This window comes from Peromyscus leucopus, chromosome 19 (assembly GCF_004664715.2).
Source record: "Peromyscus leucopus breed LL Stock chromosome 19, UCI_PerLeu_2.1, whole genome shotgun sequence".
In the NCBI taxonomy this organism is placed as follows: Eukaryota; Metazoa; Chordata; class Mammalia; order Rodentia; family Cricetidae; genus Peromyscus; species Peromyscus leucopus.
In genome coordinates, this window is record NC_051079.1 from 3030989 (window position 1) to 3054020 (window position 23032).

At 47.4% G+C, this 23032-nt stretch overlaps 1 protein-coding gene across 2 annotated transcripts in view; it reads right to left on the bottom strand.

Moving 5' to 3' along the window:
* The window catches only part of Ankrd29 (ankyrin repeat domain 29), a 47170-nt gene extending 24569 nt beyond the window's left edge, over positions 1–22601 (bottom strand). Inside the window, exons 1-5 of one of the 2 annotated variants that reach the window (XM_037196957.1) lie at positions 22521–22601; positions 12981–13091; positions 7598–7696; positions 2700–2798; positions 48–146 (exon numbers count right to left, since the gene is read on the bottom strand). In XM_037196957.1, the coding sequence (XP_037052852.1) occupies positions 48–146; positions 2700–2798; positions 7598–7696; positions 12981–13091; positions 22521–22532 (420 nt within the window). In that variant the 5' untranslated portion in view covers positions 22533–22601. Of the gene's footprint in view, positions 1–47; positions 147–2699; positions 2799–7597; positions 7697–12965; positions 13092–22520 lie in introns of both variants that reach the window. The other variant, XM_028876684.2, reaches the window with a different exon arrangement.
* Between the last annotated feature and the right edge of the window lie 431 nt (positions 22602–23032).

Here is a 23032-nt window from a genome sequence, read left to right on the forward strand (position 1 = left end):
CATTAGGATTTAGACTGGATGTTAGATGTGGTCAGGGTGACACTCACATACAGTTGGTCATGGATGTTGGCTCCGTGCTTCAGCAAGGTCTCCACCACCGGCATATGCCCATACTGACTGGCAGCCAACAGAGCAGTGCCCCCGTCCTGTGGGAGGAAAGGACACTGCGTTGTATCTGGTGCAACGTGTATTTCACCAGGCATACCCTTCACAGAACTGGAGGAAAATGTCCCAAGATAATAAGCTCAATTCCCTCCTGTCATCTCCAGCTGGTCTTTATTTTGTAAAGACTTTTTTATTTTTTATTTGTATGTATGTGCACGTCTGTGTGTCTGTGTGAGTGGATGCCCTGTGTATGTGGGGTTCCCACCGAGGTCAGGAGAGAGCGTTGGATTCCCTGAAGTGGAGTTACGGAAGACTGAGCATGGCTGCTGGACACTGAACTCTGGTCCTCTGGAAGAGCATCAAGTGCTCTCAATCATGGGGCCATTTCCCCAGCCTCTCACGCTTTCTTTGCAATCACGAAAGCTTTCACCGTAAGGACCTGCGCATGGTGTACCCTTGCATAACCTGCCAGGGACACGATGCAGTTGTCTCGCCAAGTTATTATCATTGCAAAGTATCTTGTACCAAGGGAGGAGTCACAGATCTGCCTCTCAGTGTGAGGAGTGCAGCTCACTTCCAGGTACTGTCAGGTCCTCCCGGAGTCACCAGAAAGGCCTTCCACAGCTGCTGCCAGAGGCCCCTTTGGCAAGCTTTGGCTTCTCCTTGTGGTGCTATCTGGTTATAAGCCACTGAGTTTAAGATGTTTTCATGGGACAAGATAGGCCTCCGTTAAAAGAGCAGATGATGACAGCCTGGTCCACGTCTTTGAACCTGTGCCAGTTTGTCTGGGTCTCTTCTAAAGCATGGGCCCCGACACCAGCAGAGTGCTGTAGAGTACCCGTGCTCTAATGAGGAGCGGGGCACCCCTCTGCTCCACCAACTCCACTTTCATCTCTGCAGCTGAAATTAGAACGAGCACGTACGCCAACCACATGGCACTCCTGGCTCACCGAGTCTGTGGTCCAGGAGCCACTCACTAATGGCTTCCTCACATGCCTCTGGTAAGGGAGCAGCTTCCCCACCTCAGAGGGATGCTCGGTTCCGTGAACTGTGATGTGGAGACTTCGGCTAATTATGAGGAATTCAATACATGTGACTTCACTAAAAATACTAATTAAAAATATGATAGTGTAGTTCCTAAATTTGGGCATAGGATTTAAAAAAAAATTTTATTCAAAGCAAATTCTACGCTCAGAGGTTCTGATTCATAAGGTCTTGGGTGTGGCCCAGAAAAGTAAGCCTTTTAACTAGTCGTGTGGGTGTGGCTGTGACAGTCAGGGGCAGGTGTAAATGCCTGCTGTAGAGGTCTTGTGTTCACAGTCAAAGTGACATTCTGGTGCATGACAGTAGCTGCAGGTGGCATCACGGAGGGAGGGACTGTCGGTTAAGGAATCGGGCTGAACCGGCCTTGAAGGATGGGGAATGGAGGGGAGAGAGGTGGAAGGCTGAGGCTGGTAGCAAGATGGGGGACATGAAGTCACTGCTTAGTAGCAGCAATGACTATCGCTCTTTGGGAACTCTCTCTCAACTTCCTGCCCTCTCTTCCTGATGAGGTAAGAGAATAGTAAGATACAGTGGCGCTGACAGAGGACCGATCTCTTTTATTAAAAGAATTTTCAGGCTACAAATTGCATGCAGTTAGTAACAAAGAGGGTGATTATTAAAACCAAGTCAGTTTTGATGACAGGTTCAAATTGAAACTCACAACCTCCTGACACTTCTGCCCATGGAAAGCTCTTAAAACACCTGCAGTTGACCTCATGGAATCATGGAATTGCTCATCCTGGGCTCTGCATTCTATGGATCTGTGGGAGCACAAATTGGCTTCTGCATAAAGACTTTAAGCCAACATTAGCTTGGTAAGCAAGAAGATGCCTGGAGTAGACATGTGGTCATGCATGATCATTCTGACTTAGTTCTAGGGTTGAGATTTGGGTTCAGTGAACTTGCTACTTTAGTTGTAACGTGTGTGAGTGAGCGCACACGTGCTTGTGTGCATGCATGTGCACATGTGCACCCATGTGTTGCATGTGTAGGCCAGAGGTTGACATTAGGGTAGCTTCCTCAATTGCTGTTCCATTTTGTGATTTTGAGACGGTGTCTGTTACTGAACCTGGAGCTTATAATTTTGTCTACACTAATTGCCTTCAGGATCCTAGTGTCTCTCCTTGCCCATCACCATCAGGGCTGAAGTTATAGATGCATGCCACAGTGCTTGGCTCTACAGGACCAAGTAGTACTTCCAATAGCTCCTACTACTGTATTGGAACTAATATAGAAATAGAATAAAACACAGAACTAGGGACTGTTAGAGAGACACCTGGTGATATAGATTAGTTTCCCTGAACAGAAAATAAATGATGTAAGAAAGAGTAAAAGTAATTCTCCATGAAATTTTCCAAGTGTAAAACTTAGAAGGAATCCCAAAGACTGGCTGACCCTGAACCACTTGTAACCTCCTGAAATTGACTTCCTTTGGCTACAGAATCTTCCAGCAAGAGCAGCACATATTTGTGCCACAGATAAGGAGGAAATGGATGCGGGGATGTGGAATGTCTTCAGCAGGATGTGAAAAATCAAGTGAATTCTCTTACTTTGGTCCGATGTTCAGTGGATGCTCCAAATCCGAAGAGAAATCTCACGACGTCATTGTGGCCTTGCTGGGCTGCAAAGAACAGGGCAGTTGTACCTGACTGGGAGAGAGAGGGGACGGCTTTAAAGAGACATTAACCAAATTAGTTTGCAAATAAAACAGAGCAGAATCTTTGCACAGACTTCCTAACTCCAAGAGGGCCGTGTTTGGTTTGTTGCGATTTTCTTTCTTTCTTTTTTACAGTTTTCCTTTTATGATGTGGGATGTTTTGCCTGTACATGTCAGGCAGCATGTGTGTGCAGTGCCCGTGGAGGCCAGAATAGTGCCCTGGACCCTCTGAGACTGGAGTTACAGACAGTTGTGAGCTGTCACGTGGGTGCTGGGAATTGAGCCTGGGTCCTCTGGAAGAGCAGCCAGTGTCCTTATCACTGAGCCACATCTCTAGCCCGTTGCCAGTTCTTGATGAGAGAAATATCATGAAAGGAAGACGTATTCTTGTACTAGAGTGGGTGGTCCTCCCCCGAAGGCCAGACTCCGTCCTGATTCCGGGATGTGCTATTACTTTATACAGTGAAGGAAGGGACTGAGGAGCTGAGAGGAGGTGCCCATTCCACATTGCCCGGACAGTGATGAGTGTCCTTGTAAGTGCAAAAAGAACTGAACCCGCTCAGCTCTGTGAGCTGTTCCACGGTTTGAGGCCAGCCTGGGCTACAATAGTGTACCCTATCTCAAAAAACTTAAACCAATCCCAAACGAACGAAAACAAAACAAAACAGAAAACAGAAAGAGTGAGGAAGAAATCTCGTTTGCAGGAACTACGGCGTGGAGGCAGTGGAGCAGCGCATCTGTGGACAAATGGGGGCGTCACGGGCGTGGCCTACGATGGCAGAATATTACTTAGCTTTAAAAGGAGGGAAATCAAGGCAGACAGCACAACAGGCTTGGAACATAAAGATTTCCCACATGGAGTAAGCCTGTTCCACAAGCACAAACTCCGTTAGACTCTGCCGTGGTGTCTGAAGAACACAAAGGCATGGGGACGGATCCGGGAGATGGTGCAGCGGGAGGGGGGGGGGCAGCTATTGTCCGGTGGGCGGAGTGCTGGGAAAGAGCCACAGAGAAGATGCTGTGGTTACACAGCACTATGCACGTATCCATGGTACCACAACCGCATATTCTGAAACGGCTAAGGTGAAAATGGGTAAGATGGTGAGCTTTATGGAGATGTACTACAGTAAAAAAGTGATTAAAAAGATGGATGAAGAGGGATGTTTGACAGGAGCGGCGAAGAGACCGCAGGCACAGGGACTGGGACGCGGTAGCCACAGGCACGGGATGGTGCCACACCAGCTCTGCAGGCAGCAGAGAACGGAGACCACCCCCACCCCCCCTCACCCCCACCCCCGGAGGCCTCAAGCAGGCATGTCCAATCTTGATATCGTAACTCAACACTGTCATCGTCCAAGTTCCTGCTTGGGAACTGTGTAAATGAGTCATAAATAATTCACCAAAAGCCTCCTAGTATTTTCAGTAAGTTTTGTGTTGGGCCCCACTCATGATTATCCTGGAGTGCATGTATGTAGTCTGGAGGCCATGGGTTGGATGTCTAGAGGGGGAATGAAGCCCAGCCCACACTCTGGATTTAGATTTCTGGCCTCCAGATCTACAAGATAATTAATTCCTGTTGTTTTAAGCCACCCAGTTCATGGTGATCTGCTGTACGAGGCAACAAATATACTTGGTGTAGTGTCTGGGGAAAGGAGAATAAATTAAAACGTGGAAGAGCTCTGGAGGCAGAATTGTGGTTCCACAGTTTAGTCCAAAGCAGAAAACAATCAATGCGAAGAAAAAAGAAGAAAGAAGGGGGGAAATCTAAATAATTTGCTTGTAAATTCTCTAACTGGAGGTCAGAGCAGAAGCAGGCTTAAAATATTTTTCAAAACTGGACATATTAACCACTAACAGTCTAAATTCATGTTTTCAGTCAACCCAAACATGGTATTTTTAGCATGTTTCCTTTGAAGTCACTTTTATAAGCCTACTCAAAGACTGGTACCCAAATCATAGTGTCCCATGAACAAAATCATTAGAGCACAGCAGTGGCCAATGTATATCATTTCTATGAAAATGCTCATCATGGGGGACTCTCTGGGAAGAGGGGGATCAGCAGCAGGGATGGAGGGGATGGGCAGTAATGGGAGTGAACATGATCACAACACACTGTACATGCACAAGGAATTGCAAAGAAAATAAAAGAAAAAAATGTCCATCACATTGGTAGTCTGCGCTTTTGGTGAAACCAACGTACTTCACTTCTCCAGCCTCCGTGAAAAACCTCTCTCCACAGCTCACCTGGAACCTGTGGGTACTGATTCTGACTCAGGCCTGGGGGCCGGGGAGGCATCAAGTCCCGTGGACAGCACTCATCACTCTAAAATTCATTCTTAAGGGGCAGGGAGGCAGAACATCCAATGCCTTTGCGAATTTAATCCTCTGTGTCCAGCTGTGCCCCAAGGGGAAAGGCAACCTGCCCATCCCCAGAGCCTGGCCGCTTGCCAAGAGTGGCTCCCCATGGTTCCCACAGACTGAACCTGCAGCACCCATCCTTGGCTCTCTGGCAGCGAAGGGTGCTAAGTTCCAGAATATCTGTAAAGAGGTTTTGATGAAAACACTTGCTTCTGAAATAAAGTTTAGAGAGTATCCGGGATTCTTCCTGGTGTTTTCTTTATTAAGAGAAGATATTTATTTAAATAAACTAAAATGATGATCATAGCAGCTTGAGGTAATTTTTATATATAAAATCAGGCATGTATTCGGATACAGTAATCCCTAGCTAACAGGATTTAGAGTTCATTCTGAAAGTTGAATTAAGTTTTCAGTGTACATTCTTTCCTCCTGAAGCCCAGGACTCCAGGCCAATTCCTGTTGCTTTCAGTCACCACTGCTGGGTCTCTGCAGCGACTGCCCTTCAGGAGCGACTGCCCTTCAGGACCGCTGGTCTCCAGCTGGTCTAGAAAGCTCCATGGGCCTAGGAAAGCAAGGCTAGGGAAGTTCTAAGGACACACTCTGCAGCTGCAGACGGACTAACAGTGGGGCATGGTTTAGGCCTGCTGCAAAAATACACTCCGAAGATCCCTCGTGGAGTCAGTGCTTCGGGGCCTTCCCCGGGTTAGTGTTTGTATTGCCTGAGGCTGCCCTGGGTTCAGGAAATTAGAGGGACTGCTGGAAACTTCCATAGCCTGTCATCTGGGTCACGATTTACCTCTGGACCAAGTGTGCGTCAGTGAAGTCCTCAGGGCACAGAGGTTTCCATCTGCTGGTTTAGTTGACCATTGTGACCAGATGAATGAATAAACAAAACCACAAAGCCATACACTAGCTAAAGTCCCTGTTTCTCTTTTCTCTGCTCTTCTTGGTGGTTCTCGAGAGGTTTTTGTACACAGTGTACCTGCCCTTCGGCATCAACTTTTTGAATAAGTATATTTCTGGACTGCATTGTTTTTATTAGAGAAAATCTGCTTTGTGTTTTAAAGTTATAACAAACAAGAACTATAAAGTAGAGAGAGAAAAAGATGAGGGTAATTTAAAAACATATTTCTAAATGGGCTTAAACATCTTTATCCCAGAGAGAAATTTTGTTTCAGCAGCTGATGTGAAAACGGCCTGAAACAAGGACCTAGCATTGTGGAGACTGCCCCAGAAGAACCCGTGTGAGAGAAGATGGATAGAACTGACGGCAGTGTCCACACTGCTGCTCTGTAGACCAGCCTCACAAAGGTTGTTTTTCCACGGTCTACAGACAAGGCCTCTAACATTTAGCGGCAGATGAAGGACTGCCAGAGGTAAGGCAGGTTGTAGAATCAGGCCAAATGAAGAAAATCAAGGGTCCACTATGCCCAGGAGCTGTCCCAGGATGCCCATCTCATACCAGGGTCTGTGTGAACTGAGAGGTCAAATTTACACCTAGAGTGGCCAGAGCACACATCTCCACAAAGCTTTGTCTCACCAGGTCCTACATCAGCTCGGGAATATAGGTGGGGTCTCCTCAGACCCGACCTCCAACGTGTGTTAAAATGCCACTGTCATCTTGCTGCTGCTCTAGATTGAACCAGAGTTGGAGCCCTAATACACTGCCAGGCAGAAAAGAGATTTGTAAATGTGGTTTTGTGAGGACCAAGTTTCATGATGAATAGGCTGCAGACAAAAAATACAGCAACATCTGGGAGGAAGAAGTACTGATTCGTGTCTGAGACAAAAACGTGACTGTTAAGGAATGTGATAAGACGGCGGGGTGGTGCCTGGGATAGAGCAGATACGGTCTGAATGTGTCTTCCAAAGACGAAGTGCTAGGAGCCCAGTGTCCGAGTGATGATCCCGAGGAGGAAGTGGGACCTTTCAGATAGAGGCAACGGTGAGGTCATCGGTGGGTGGAGCTATAGGAAAGATCAGCGCTGATCTCCTGGAGTGGGTTAGTTCTCACAAGCATGGGTTGTTAAAAAATAAGACACTCTGTGCTTGATGGTCTCTTCTGTATATGGTCATTTTTTTTTTCCTTTCTTCAAGCTCATCATGTTGTGAGGCAGCCGAGGCAGCCCTCACCAGATGCCAGACAGATGTGGTTCCGAATCTGAGGTTTTCAGTCCCCAAAACTGTGAAGTAAACAAACCTCTATTTTTAAAATAAAATACCCAGCACCAGCTATCCAGTTACTGTAGCACAAATGATCACAGTTGATGATGGTTCATTCCTAGCGCTGATTTTAGGCACGGTAAGCTCTGCGGCAGGCTTTGGTGTGGGAGCAAAGCGATGGTAACTCTGTCCTCTTAAGCACTTTACTGCCATGAAGACCAGAGGTCTTCTCACCCGGTCACTTTTGTCCACGTGCACAGTCTGACTTACCTCTCTCTGGAGGTTGATGTCTGCCCCCTGTAGAACCAGCTCCCTCACACAGTCTATGTGGCCAGCGTAGGAGGCGACCATGAGGAGTGTGGTGCCATGCTGCGGGAGGAGAAAGATGAACAGTTACGCTCTCACAGCAGAGAGAGCCTAGAGGACACTCTAGAGATGTTAGCGTCACCCAGATGAGGCACACAGGATGAACGGCTAGCGAGTAACTAGGATGCCAACTGGATGGGAGCAAGCAAACGGATAATCGCCAAGGTTGGAATTTGAAGGTTACAAATCACTTACACCCATCTCCTTCAGAAACAGTCCAAGTGAAACATGGAGACTGCATTTTAAGCCAGCAACGATACAATGTTCTCACTTTATGACACACACTAAATGATTCCTGATCCATAACACTGCTACTAATTCCAAAGTGAGCTGAATGTTACCAGCTGGTTTTCTGGATTTGGAAGGTTTTTGTTCTTGTTTTGTATATGCTTTTACAGTATAAGTTGATCATTTCCACTCCATCTTTCCCTCTCTCCCTTCATACCTTCAAGTCCTCTCCTGTCTCCTCTCTGTAACGCTGAATTTAATCAGTGCTGCCTGCTCCAATGTTAACTGTTGGTTCCATCTTGTGCAGGTGTGTGCGGGTGCGGGTGTGTGCGGGTGCGGGTGTGTGCGGTGTGTGTGCGGTGTGTGTGTTGTGCGGATGTGTGCAGGTGTGTGCAGTGACCACAGCTGCAGTGAGTTCATGAATGCAGTTACTGTGTCATGTCCCGAGGACACCATTTGAACTTTAAAGTCTTTTAAATTGTTTTCTTTCATTTTAAGCCCGGTGGGGAGGCTGAGAGGGGGACCATGAGTTCAAAGCCACCATGGACTAGATAACGGGTATGTGTCTAAAAAATATTTATTTATTTCTCTAAGAAGAGTGGGAGTTTATTTAGAAAAAGGTCTAACTCAGATTGAGCATGGAATTAAGGGGAGGAGAGAGAATCTCAGGAAAAGGATGAAACCCTCTCAACTATGGACGTGGGCTTCTTAAGAGAGTCAACCAATGTTTATTTTAATTTAAAATCTTTCTTGACTTCTTCAGTAATGTGTTGTTCAATTTCCATGAGTTCCTGTAGTTACCAGAGTCTTCTGCTGTTGACTTGAACTTTTATTGCACTGTGTGGTCAGAGAGGAGACACAGGGTTATTTCATTTTTAAGAGCTGTTTTGTGTCTCAGAATCTGGTCTGTTTTAGAGAAACTTCCATGAGCTGCTGAGTAGAACGGATACTCTCTGGTGTTTGGGTGGAATGTTCTGTCACTATCTGTTAGGTCCCTTTCACGTATGATGTCTTTGAATTCTGGTCTCTCTGTTTTTTTACTCAGCTGAACTCCTTTCCTCTGGAGTCTTCATGACTAGAGTGGCAATCTTACGTCACTAACTTCTTCCTGAATATGAGCAATTTTTATTTAGACAAGAAATAGGAGAATCCTTGGTGCTGTGGTCTGCATGTGTCCCTCCAAAATTCCTGCTGAAATCTGATTCCCATTGCAGTGGTGTTAAGAGGCAGGTCTGTGGGAAGTGATTAAGACACCACGGACTTGCCTTCCAAGTGGGATTAGTGCTCGCAGGAAATAACTTGAGGCGGGGACTCCTGCCCTGGTCTACGGAGAGGGCTCTAAGCAGACACCCGATCTGCAGGCACTGGGTCTTCGTTTCCCAACCACATGACGGTGGGCAATAAATTTCTGCTGTTTATTAACTATCCAGTCCGAAGCATTTTACTAGAGCACCTCAAGTGGACTCTTGGCTTAAAGACAATTTGTTTAAACAAGCTGTAAATACATCCTTTTACATGAGATGTAAGAAAAATATTTATCTCGCAGGTCACACTGTTTTCAAAATGAGAACCAATCACGAGCAGAAGAAAGTGTCTGAGTACTTAATTTGGATATTTAAAGGAGAAAAAGAGGCTGGGGGGTGGTGGTGGCTCGGGGGTTGGGAGAGCACGCTGCTGTCATAGGAGGGCCGTGTCCCCAGCACGCACACTCACAGCTCACTATCACAGGAGGGCCGTGTCCCCAGCACTGGACAGCTCACTATCACAGGAGGGCCTGTCCCCAGCACTGGACAGCTCACTATCACAGGAGGGCCGTGTCCTCAGCATGCACACTCACAGCTCACTATCACAGGAGGGCCGTGTCCTCAGCACTCCCGTTTCAGGAGATCCGACACACACCTTTCTTGTGCATCCACGGGCCCTTGCATTCATGTGACATAAACGCACACAGGCATGTATACATAAAATTTTAAGAAAATTTTAAAAGAAGAAATAGCCTTAAAATAAAATTAATCTTCTACAGATGAAAAAAAAAACACCTTAGGCTGATTGATTTGAAAGAAAAGATGAATAAAATAAATAATAAAAATATACCTTTATAGGTTGATTGTTTCAATTCTATACTATGATCAGTTGAAACAAAGATTGGTTCAATAGGGAAAGACAATAAATAAAAAGTACCATAGTACAACATACAATCTCCATTTTATCAAAAACCCATTAGCTTGACAGATTTTTGATTCCTGAAATATTAAAAGTACTTCATTTTATTGACTGAAGTTAAAAGTATATTTCAAAACAAAGTAGTTTTGAACAAAGCATATATAAATGTATATAAAGGTAGTGAGGCCCAAAACAAAAAGACATTGAAATATATACATTAATAAATCTAAAAAAAAGTTGCAAGAATCTTGTAATTCACATCAATGTGGTTAAATAGGTAAGCAAAGCGAAAGAGAGAGAGAGAGAGAGAGAGGAAGGAAGGAAGGAAGGGAAGCAAAGATGGGATTCATTGAGGATCTCCCCAGGCGTGGCAGTACAAGCCCGAGGTTCCCGTGAAGCAGGGGACGGGACCAGCCAGCGAGCACAGCGAGTGTCAGGGCAGCTTGGGCTCCGTCTCCGAGAATTAAAACAAAATCTAGAAATCTCAGGTGAACAATGTCAGCAAATCAAAGCTTTGAGCACGCAGCACGTGGTCTAGAGACGCAATATTTGTTCTCTACAGTCTGTTGGGAAAGTCTGACAATGGCTGCTTGGATTGAGACCCTTCAGGGCTCTCTCGGCATCTGAAAGTTCTCCACAGGTTTCTCAGGTGATGCTGCGCCTCAGTTCACAGACCCGGGCAGGGGCAGCCTACACATCAGTCATCACAATAGGCAACAATCCTAGAACCCAGATGCCATGCCCAGGCGCCACGTGGAGAGACAGATGCCCAGCCAGGATACTCCAAGAGGAGCGAGGGCCTGCACTGTCTCCACATCTCCTTGTTCTTCCGTATCACCACCTGCCCTTTCAAAACAGCAAGACGTGCTCCTTGTGTTAGAAATTGCTTTTCCAGAAACCTCCTGATTAAGTGCTACATTTATCTTAAAATTTTATTTTATTCATTATTACTTCATGTGTATGATGTGCATGTGTTGGGCGTACATACTACGCACACACATGGAGGTCGGATGACAGCCTGTGGAGTCGATTCTCGCCTTCTGCCTTTACACACGTTCGCCAGGCTGAGGCCCGCACTCTAACCCGCCGGGCCATCTCACCAGAGGGGTGATCCAAGGGGGCAACTTATCAACGCACTTATTAGTCAAACATCTCTTCCCGGGAGAAAAATCTTGTCCAAACGTGTAAGCCCTGCGGGCAGGGTGTATCACAGATGACTCAGGGTAGCAGAAAAGGCGGGTCTGTGAGGTACGGCACCGTGACCTTCAAAAGCTAGAACTCAGAGGATGTCACAGGGGCGTTTGGAGAGGGATGACTTTAAAAAAAAAAAAAGAGGAAGAGTAGGCACCAACGTGGCCAGAGAGGAAGGCCACAGGTGGCAGCTGGTTCCCACCCCTTCTTGTTGGTTGGCATGGGGCAGGAACTCATCTACTGAGACCCAAGGAAGACCAGGGTGGCCGTTCACAGATGCCCAGAGTTCTCCTAAGCCTGGGTTCTGACAAAGAACAGAGGGTATGTTCAAATTGGGGTAACGAGGGAAATTTAATAAAGAGACTATTCATAAAGAAGTGCTCTGGCAGTGGAGTTCTGGGACTTAACGAGAGCAGGGCTCTGTGACTGCCAGGCTGGAGGGTACGAAAGTAACGTGATGGCCCCTGCACCAGTGTGAGCACCAGTGTGAGCACCAGTGTGAGCCCTGGTGTGAGCCCCGGTGTGAGCACAGTGTGAGCACAGTGTGAGCCCCGGTGTGAGCACCAGTGTGAGCCCCGGTGTGAGCACTGGTGTGAGCCCCGGTGTGAGCACCGGTGTGAGCCCCGGTGTGAGCACAGTGTGAGCCCCGGTGTGAGCACAGTGTGAGCCCCGGTGTGAGCCCCGGTGTGAGCAATGGTGTGAGCAACAGTGTGAGCCCTGGTGTGAGCAATGGTGTGAGGCTGAACGGAAGGCCACTGGCCTCTGACTCTCTCCTCCACCTTCTGCTTCCAGCGGATGCTTTTATTGGTCAAATTAAACGGAAGTTCGGAGAGAGGGAGACTTCTGGGGCATCTCTTATGATTCAGATTCCGGGCCCAGGGTCGGCCAGAAGAAGGCACAGAATGGATCAGGATGTTCTTGGTGACCCAGTGAATAAGCTAGAGGAAATCCTGCCATTTCTTTCTGGGGCTGCTGGTGTTTTTCACTCGGCAGATTTCCACATCAAAGCTGAAATGGCACACCCGGTCTCAAGGAAGGCAAGGCTCCTCTGAAAACACTTGTTTCAAACCACAAAACCATCTCCTTATTTGAGGTCCTCCTTGTCCCCAAGGAGGCAGGGAAGTCTTGCAAAACACAGAGAACTGATGGCTTCTGCTGGGGAGGGGGGCAGCTCTGGGTGGGGCCTGCCAGTGGCTGCGTCACTTATTTTAATTTCCTTCTAGCTTGTCACTTGGTGACCTCCCCTTTCCCAAAGTGAAAAGACGACGGGGGTGGGGGTGGGGGGTGGAGGCTTCAGTCTCTCAGGTTTTGCATTCATATTTGAAAATCACAACAATCATGGCTGCCCACACGTGCTCTAAATTACCCTCCCTCCCTCCCTCCCTCCCTCCCTCCCTCCCTCCCTTTCTTTTTAACAGCTGTTTTCTGAACAGCTCTTTCTTCTCGGAACTTGCCAGTCCCCTTCCCCAGGAAAGCCCCCTTCACTATGCGGAGGCCTTCTGCTCTCCGAGTTCAACCATTCACTTCCTGACCTCCTCGGCATGTTTCCAGGTCCACCACTACATCCCAGGATTCTTGGGAAGGAGGGAGCAAGCAAACACAAGAACAAGGGCGTAAGCATGTGAAGGAAGCGTGTTCACGGGGTGCTCGTGCCTGCAGAGTGCAAAGGCGTGCTCTGGCATGCAGATACCATGTCCGTCCATACACTGTCTCTGCAGTCCACATCCACTCGGCCACTGTTCAACAGCAGTTTCAGCAGGGCCAGGTTTCCCCTCCTCGCCGCCCAGAATGCAGCGTTGGCAAGCGGAGTTTCTTTCTGCAAGAATGGAAACAAACAGACTCTTAAAAGAGAAGTCAGTGACCATGGCTGCTTGTTATTTACACACAAATAACACCTTTCTAAAGGAAGAACTTCCAGATGAGGGATGATCAAGAATGCCCTCCTCTCGATATATAAGATCGTAGAATTCCAGGCTGTGAGAAGAGTTTTATTTACAATCTCTGGGCCCCAGGTTATCTGCAGAGCAATACTCTGATACACCAGAACCAATGCCTCACCTCCCACCAAAGCGCTGCCTTCCTGCCTCTGTGAGGTCTTTGTTCACAGTTTCCTTTTAACTTGAAATGAATTTTCCCCATCCTAGAACGACAAGGTTCTGCCCAGATGCCATTTCCTCTCTGAAGCATGCCAAATAACCCTTTCCTTGCAAGTGGAGCAAAATGTCTCTTCTGACCTTTGGAAGGAGTTTAGTGGTACCTTTTCTGTGTCTTCAACATTTTCTAGCCAATTCCAGCTATTGGGGTAGACGGCCCACTTCCCCTCTACCCAATATTACTCCCTTCAACTGGAACCTGCCAGAAGCTTTGGGTGAGAACTGGGGACTTTGGGCAGAGAATGCTCTTTTGTCCCCCACTTACGCCATTGCTGGGGCATTCTGAAGTGGCTAAATTAGAGTTGGGCCATACTTATGGAGGGGGAGGGACCAGAAATAAAGCCTCTAAAAGGAACGGCAGAAATAAGCTGCTTTAATTTCCTGTGCTAAGACAAACTGGTATGGATTTGTAGAGAAGAATCCTTGAGAAGAAGAATGGCTGGGGACTAGACAGCTCTGAGATTCAGACTGCCACACAAAAGTGCCGTGGTCCATGGGAGTCATTGTCACCTTTTGCTTTAGAAAGAGATCAAAATGCCTGTTCTGAAGTTTGGGGGGGGGAGGGAGGGAGAGAGGGAGGGAGAGGGAAAGAGAGGGGGGAAAGAGAAAGAAAGGGAAGGAGGGAGAGAGAGAGGGAGGGAGGGGAGGGAGGGAGAGAGGGAGGGAGAGGAGGGAGGGAGAAGGAGGGAGGGGGAGAGAGAGATGCTGAGGGTGGACTGATTGCCTAAAGCACAAGTTCTTTTTTTTTTTTTTTTCTCCTGAACTTGAACACTCCTTCTTGGAAGGAGACTCAGAAGGTTCAAGAAGTAAACAAAACCTGAAGGACGCCCTGAGGAAGCTCCTAAAACCTGTAAGATTCATATGGCTTCTTCCCCAAGGCTATAAGCTGTAACAGTTGCTGAAGAGAGAAAGTTCTCTAGCCAGCAGAACCCATGCCAGTCATGCCAGGGTCATCACCCAGGCTGGGGTGGGCTTTTCAAGGATGAAGCTGCTTTTCAGTCACTCATGCTCTTGTAAGGAATCCTAACAACTCACTGACTCGCTAAGCCAGACTTGGGTCCTCAGTGTCCAGTGTCCTGCACAGAGCATGTGCAGGAAAGGCATTAGACACCAGCACATCATAAATGCTCACGAGCACTGATTTCTTCCACTCCAAATGCTTTCCTTCATGAAGTTACAGTAATTAACAATTAAGTTCCAACTCTGGTACTATTACAGAATGTTGCTGCTCCCAGGACATTTAATGGCACTCACGTTATCTAATAAAAGGATTTGGGGGAATGTGTAAAAACATCTCTATGACTGCAAAGGCCTGTTTTTAAACATCTTTAAATAGAGTTACATGCCCAATAACATTTTAGTCAATGACAAGCTGAATATACCATGATAGTCTCCTAGAATTATATTAACCAAGGACACTAGCTGTCTTGGTTTTTGTGTGCACTACAATCATTCTATGGCTGTTCATTTTATGAAACCTTCTAAGACCATTGCTCAAGACACCTACTGTTGTTTGTTTGTTTTTCAAGACAGGGTTTCTCTGTGTAGCCCTGGATGTCCTGGAACTCACTCTGTAGGCCAGGCTGGCCTTGAACTCACAGAGATCCAGCTGCCTCTGCCTCCCGAGTGCTGGGCTCAAAACATCTACTGTTAAGTGAAGGATGACGATCATGTAGCTGTCCCTCTTAACTGTGGTTTGACTTCCTGTAGTTATAGTTACCACAGTCAATTACGGTGTGAAAATATTCAATGGGAAATTCCAGAAATGAACAATGCATAAGTGTTAAACTGAATACTGTTTTGAGTAACGTGATGAAATCTTGCACTCTCTTTCCTGCATCCCTGTGAGGAGGAATGGACTCACTCCTTTGTACAGTGTATTTACACTGTTTTTGCCACCCACCCTCTGCTCACTTAGCCACCTAGATGATGATACCAACTGTGCTTGTGTCCAGGTAACTCTTTACTTGGTCACAGCCCCAAAGAGCAAAGTAGCAATGTGGGAATTTGCTGTAGAATTTTGTTTAAAGATGTGTTACATTTGTTTATGCTGTGAAACATTTGTTTTAATGATGCAAAGATGTGTTGCATACTTTCAGGTTGCATCCTTTTAACTCAGTGAAGCTGTGTTCCTGTGCCTATCTAAAACACCTGATGGCCTATTAAAGAACTAAATGACCAATAGCAAGGCAGGAAAAAGGATGGGTGGGGCTGGCAGGCACAGAGAATAAATAGAAGGAGAAATCTGGGAGGAAAAGAAGAAAGAGTAAGAAAACAAGGAGAGGAGGATGCTAGGGGCCAGCTAGCCAATCACGTAGTCAGCCACGGAGTAAGAGTGAAAGTAAGATATACAGAAGTAAGAAAATGAAAAAGCCCAGAGGCAAAAGGTAGATGAATAATTTAAAGTTAAGAAAAGCTGGCAAGAAACAAGCCAAGCTAAGGCCAGGCATTTATAATTAAGAATAAACCTCTGTGTATGATTTATTTGGGAGCTGGGTATCAGGCCCCCCAAAAGGGCAAAAACAAACAACAGGGATTTTATTACAGCATTCCATTATAATTGTTCTACCTTATTAATGTTTGTCATTATTCCTTACTGTGTCTAGTTTAGAAACTATCATAAGTATGTATGTATAGAAAAACAGAGCATAAAGGGTTTGTAAATTCCTATGGTTACTTCCTGAGGGGTCTTGAATAAAGGCATGAGCACGAATTGTATTAAATTCAGCGGTTCACTAAGTTAAAACCACAGTACCATTAACCTCAGCGACTCAAGAAAGCCAGGTACCGTGAGTGTGCAGTGCTGGCAGACAATGAGAGCATCTGCTGGCACAGGGTTCATTTCAGAGTCTTTCAGCACAAGCAAGCTAGTGCTGCTGTGCAGGCTGAGAGCCAGCAAGGTGGAGAGTGACAGACGGATCACAAACGTGCTTTGAACAGCTTCCTGGCTCACTGAGGGGTACCACAAATCCAGGTTAACCAGTTACCTTCCCTGAAGGCATAAACTCACAGAGATCCACCTGCCTCTGCTTCCTGAGTATGGGGACTAAAGACGTGCATCACCATGCCCATGACTTCACTGAACTTTCAGTTGAACTTCAAACACCTGGGAAAACCACCTGCAAGCAGCAAGTGTCTACTGTTAGAACAAGCTCTGGAGCCAGGGCCTCTTCTTTCTTTAGGATGGTTTTGGAAGTTCCTCTGCGGTTGGGCTGGACAGACCAGTTTCCAAGATGCTAGACAATGAGTTTAGTAAAAAGCTGTAAATGTTTCATTCTCCCTCCAGATCTTGGCTTTCTGAGAGGCCGAGGAAGGTTGGACAGAACAGTTGATCTGGGGTAAGAGAGAGTCGGGTTTAAGTCTGAACCACTTTCTAGCTGTATATCCTAAGTGAATGAATCACTTACATTGTCCTGAGCCGAGTAAGATGGGGCGGGGGAAATAATGATACAGTACCTCTGTTCTGTGCTGGAGGAGTAAATGAGACAACACACAAACATGCATTTTACATGCTCAAGAAATCCTGTCTACAAATGCACAGTCAGAGCTTGATACGGTTCTCCAAGCAATATGTAAACATGGTCACTAGCATGTGCTGGGGCAGCGGAGTGGTTAGGGTTAGGAATGCAGGTTAACTTTGACCTCTGCCTACAGTGGCTTTATGGTCTCATAGGAAAATAACCCCCGTCAACAGGCCTGACTTTTGTGATCAGTGGAGAAGTGTGGCTGCTAACGGTGAGAGAAGGAAATGGACCATGGTCACTATTGCCCAAGGCCTACCTCAGTATCACTCTCAGAAGGACGAGTGGAGGACATGAAGGAGAAAAAAGGAATGGGATTTCTTCCTGGACCAGAGACCCAGGGCAGAGCAGATCCACGAACTTGGAATTCATCCTGGGGAGCCAAGGGGGTGTTTGAAGGTGAGAGATTCTGGCTTTGCACACAAGAAAAGTCTCAGTGACTGTGTCATGGAGGAAGGAAGACGCAGGGCTAGAGTGACACCGTGTACGGAGGGCCAGAGCTCTGGGCCAGAGCCACGGACTGCCGTGGGAACCGGAGCAGAGAGACTGGCTGTCCTGGAGCTCACGCTGTAGACCAGGCTGGCTTCGAACTCACAGAACCCCGCCTGCCTGCTGGGACTGAAGCTGTGCACCACCACAATGATCTCAACTCTGAACATGTTCCAGCTGCCTAGGGGCCCTCCTGGTAGAAATGTCTAGCAAAGAAATGGGTGTGTGCTCTCTGGCGCTGTGGCCACACACTGAGTGGAGGCCAGGCATCTTGAGCTAACACTTTTGAAGTTCACGCTCAATGTCGCATGGTATGCTGTCTTCATAGACGTCATTTACTCCTCAGCACAGCTCAGAGAGATGGGTTCTGTCATTTCAGACAAGGTCAGAGAGAACCAGCAAGTCAGGCGCCAGGCGCCCGGCACAGGTTGCCCCTTTTGGGAACACCATACTGTTCTGCCACTCACAAACTCTTCAGTAGACAGCAAGGAATAAGGCTGCCATGACTTCCAGTGACCTTTCCACCCGCCTTCCAATCTCCTCTCTTGTCAAGACAGAAAGTTCCCCCAACTTTCCTTTCCATGGGGAGTCTACAAGAATCACAATCCTGGGTCACTTCCAAATCTCCCCTGCGAGCATCATGTAGAGAACCATAAAAGGCATGGAGAAGGCCGGGCAAGGCCTTCAGCCTATAACGCAGACAATGCTGTCTGTCTCTGCCTCTCCCTCCCCCACTTCCTCTGCCTTCCTCCTTTTCCTCCTGGACTTCCCACCACACTACACGTACATTATAAATCTCTGTAAAAAATAAAGGAAGTAAAAAGATGATACTTGGGTAAATTATACGCCAGGTTAAAACATCCTCATTTTGTTAATTTATTTTCCTGTGGCTTCTCCAAGTACTTTAAGGTACATGGTGGACTGGAGTTCATTATGAGGTCATTTATGTCTGGGGACTTGGATGAAACATGGGGCTCTTGTACTTGTCTAGCTGAGGCACAGCTGGCTTCAGCGATGACCACAAAACCCATAGTGAGACACTTCATCGTCCTGGCTAAGACTTGGTCAAGAAAGTTCTACAAACTTCTGTTTAGCTGGCAGTGATGTTTTCTCTGATCATGAACTTCCCCCATCCCCAAATGAGTAGGGCTCTTGGTAGCCTCAGTCCTGAAGACCAAGACTTGAGTGGTTGGAATAGCAGTTACAAAGTCAAAAGCCAATGTCGTGAAATCCATAGACCTTACTACACACACACACCACCACCACCACCACCACCACCAACACCAACAACCAAAGAACAAAGACCCTCAGTCTTCCACTGTGTCTTGCTTAGCTTTCTACTGTTGTGATAAAACATCATGACTAAAAACAACTTCAGGAGGAAACTGTTTATTTACTCTTATACTTCCAGTTAACAGTCCATTACTGAGGGACGTCAGGGCAGGAACTGAAGTGGAGGCCATGGAGGAGTGCTGCTTACTGGCTTGCTCAGCCTGCTTTCTTATACCATCCAGGACTGCTTGCCCAGGTGTGCTACACCCACAATGGACTGCGCCCTCCCACATCAATAACCAGTTAAGAAAACGCCCCACAGGCTTGACTACAGGCCAGTCTGGTGGGGACATTGTCTCAGTTGAGGTCTCCTCATCCCAAATGACTCCAGCTCGTACATGGTTGACATAAAACCAGCCAGCACACACTATATATATGCCTATTTCCTTGGCCAGGACAAATTAGGAATTGCCAATTAGGAAAGGTAGATTTCTGGGGGCAAGCTGGTGCCTGAGGGAAGTGGGAGGTAGCAGGGCTGGGGTGGAGCTCAGTGGTAGAGAGCCTGATTACCCTGTGAAGGCCCTGGGTGTGAAATGAGGAAACTGGCAACAACAGAGAAAAGCCATAACAGCTTTGGAGGGGCCCATGTGGTTCAGAGTCACACTGCCCACATGCAGTGATTCCAACTCAACACAAATGGCAGAAACTGTGATGGATGATGCCTTGCAGACTCTCTCATGAATGCACCAACAATGCTGACTTTTTGTTCATGGGGTTTGAAGACCCAAACACTTGGGCTGAAAATAAAATGGTTAACTCCTGGCTCCCACGTTAAAGTTAATAAATGTTAAGAAATTGTTAAAGAAGACATCTGGTCAACTTTGTTAATTGTTGAATTTTGAATAATGTTGATCCCAGGAGAAAACAATGTACAAGCCTGACTGTTTTCACCACAGTTACTGAGTACAGGCAGTGACTGTAGAACAAAAGACATAGTTGAAAGGAAAATTACCCATAGCCAAGTAAAGAGTTTAGAACACAAATGTCATAAAAATTCCCCAAAGTTTACAGTAAAGTCTCCACAATTGTTGTGGGCTGAGTGTGTTTCAATACGCTTGAACTGATGGGAGGCGGATGAAGAGCCTTGCTAACGTAAGTCACGACTGGCCAAAACTCGGGGCCTTTCCCCGAACACCATGCTACTCTGCTCCTTGCTAAGTCCTTTTCTTCTTTACCAGCCCAGACTTCTCCTTCTCTCTCTGCTTCAGCCTCCCCACTTCCCCTTCCTGGTGGAGGCAGGGTCTTCTCACACTGCAGCACAAGATCTGGATTCTAGACCACTGCCCTTCAGTCAGATGTACAGATCTCTGCTCCTTCAAGACTCAAGCTAGCCACTTACAAAGATGGTATTAAAAATTATTTCTGCCAGGTGGCGGTGGCGCACACCTTTAATCCCAGCACTCAGGTGGCAGAGGCAGGTGGATCTCTGTGAGTTCGGGGCCAGCCTGGTCTGCAAAGTGAGATTCAGTCCAGCCTGGACAACACAGTGGAACCTCATATCAAAAAACTAAAAACAACAAAATTGTTTTCTTTTTTGAGATTATAACATAATTACATCATTTCCTCCTTCCCTTTCCTCCCTCCAAACCCTTCCCCACAAGCCCCTTCGTCCTTTTCAAATTCATGGCCTCTTTTTTCATTAACTTATGATATATAGATATATGTCTCAGAGGACAGTCCTCACTGTCATTGCTTAGGTGTAGGCCATCTTAGCGATTTGCTGGTGATCATTTAAGGATGCTCAAGTTCAACCATCATAAAGCAAATAAACCTTTGTCAACTGTGGATCCCAGTTGCAGCCATGAACTGAGACAAAGCAAACAACCACCACAACAAAAACAAGTTTGCAGAATCTCTTGAAGGAGTTCCCGACGCTTGGGGTTCCACCTAGTCTCTTTACTCGCTATAGTAACCTGGCTCCTGAACCTAATCCTTTGCAAAACTGCCCTGGCCAGCCACCAGGGGGCTGGTTTGTTATGAAATCCAGTGGTCTTTTTCATTCTTGGTTCAGTTCCCTGTGGAATTTAACACTAAGGCCCTCTTCACTTTTACTGAAAGACTAGAGATCCTCGGCACATGCTTCTGATGTTGTTGTTTGTTGTTTGTTTTCCATCTGTATCTGGTTGTTCTTTCTCAGTTTTCTCACTGGGCTTCTTATTCTGTTATTCTAAATCATTTTGTTTTGTTTTTGAGCTTGTGTGTATGTGTGGGACATGTCTGTGACAAGTCGGATGATAAGAGTTTGATCCCCAGGACACACAGGTGTGTGTTCACACAGGTGTGCATGTTGTGTGTTTCAGAGGTCAAAGATCAAGGTCAGATGTCTTCTTCCATTGCTCTCCACTTTATTGTTTGAGAAAGGGTCTCTCAGTGAAACCAGGCTGGCTAGCCAGCGAGCCACCAGACTGCCTGTCTTTGCCCCCCTATCCTGAACACTGAAGTTACAGCCTGAACACGCCATTTGAACCGGTGCTTACCCAGGGAGCCATGTGCCCAGTTCCTCATGTTAAATCTTGGTCTTCTTCACAGAGCAACATGCTTGGGTTCAGTTAGCACACAATTCTGCTCCCTGCAAAAACCTCACCTCCATCTGCTAAGCTGCCGCTCTGGGTACCCGTCCAATCAGCACCTTTGTGTGGATCCCAAACTATTCCAAACCGACATTTCACCTTTGTCTCTCCTGCCTTCCCGACGCGTGAGTAACATCAGTTAATAAACTCTGCCACGTGAAACGAATCTTGTCATTTGTCTAATTCCTTCCATTCTTCCTGCCTACATTCCAGCCCAAATCCATTTCTTTTAATTTAAAGAAGTTTAAATTATATTTTATTAATTCTTAAGAATTTCATAAAATGTATTTTGATCACATCACACCCACGCCCCAACAAGGCAGGGTGGGGGGACATATCAGAACGCTAACCATAACGTCGTTCTGATGGTGTCCCCTACCCTGCCTTGTAGCCAGTGCCTTTCTGACATGCAAATCTCGTCCTGTTATTCCTCTGCTCAAATAAGTTATCAAAAGAGATGGCGGTAGGGGCTTTGGAGTTTGATGCACCCAGATTTCAGTCTTAACACCAATAGCTTTACAGTTGCGAATCTGGGAGGGTTATTTAACTTCTCTGTCTTTATCGACTCAAAAACAAAACAAAACGAGAGAGAGAGAGAGAGAGAGAGAGAGAGAGAGGGAGAGAGAGAGAGAGAGAGAGAGAGAGAGAGAGAGAGAGAGAGAGAGAGAGAGAGAGAAAGAAAAGAAGAAAACGAGACTAGCTGATTAGAGCATTCATCCCTCCCTGAAGACGGGTTCACCAAGGCACATTTTAAATATCCGATCCATTTGACTTGTTTTTATTAAAACCTTCCAGCCGGGGCAAATCAATGGCTCCCACTTTCACCCTCAAGTGTGGGGATTAAATGGAACGACTTTAATGAATGAACTTTTCAAAAAAGACAAGAGTCCTTTGGACGCAGAAGCCTGGCGATCAAAAGCACTTCCACCCTGCAGATAAGTGCTTTGAGGAGGAGGCGGGTGCAGGAGGACCCGGAGGGCCTGGCTGGGATGCTGCGGGGAAGCCCTGACCTCCGCGGGCTTCTCCGCGGCCCGCGGCCTGTTACCATGGCGACAGTCCCCGCCGCCCGCCGGGCTCACCGGACCCCGCGGAAAGTGCGCCCAGCTGGAGCGCAGCGGACGGCTGGCGCCCGGCACAGCCGAGCCGCCCGAGTCCTCCCGCCCCGGCCCGCGCCGCTCACCTTGAAGGACATCCTGCACGTGTCCGCGGCCGCCGCCCGCCTTCCCGGCTCTCCGCCCGCCTTCCCCGCCCGCCGCCTGCCGCAGAGGGGCCGCCCCGCGCGCTCCCGCCGAGTGACAGCGCGGCGCCGGGATCGCGCGCGCACTGGGCCCCGGCCGCGCTGACACGCCTCACCCCGCGGGCACACGCGCACAGCCCCGAGTTCCGCGTGCACTCTGAGCTCTCCACACTCACGTCACGGTCCACAGACAGCTTCCACACACACAGTTCTCCGTACTCCACGCTAGGACGCCCTCCACGCTGATATCCCGCTCCACACACACAGCTTCCACACACAGAGATCACACCCACCCAGGACGCCCTCCACGCTGATATCCTGCTCCACACACACAGCTTCCACACACAGAGATCACACCCACCCAGGACGCCCTCCACGCTGATATCCCGCACCACACACACAGCTTCCACACACAGAGATCACACCCACCCAGGACGCCCTCCACGCTGATATCC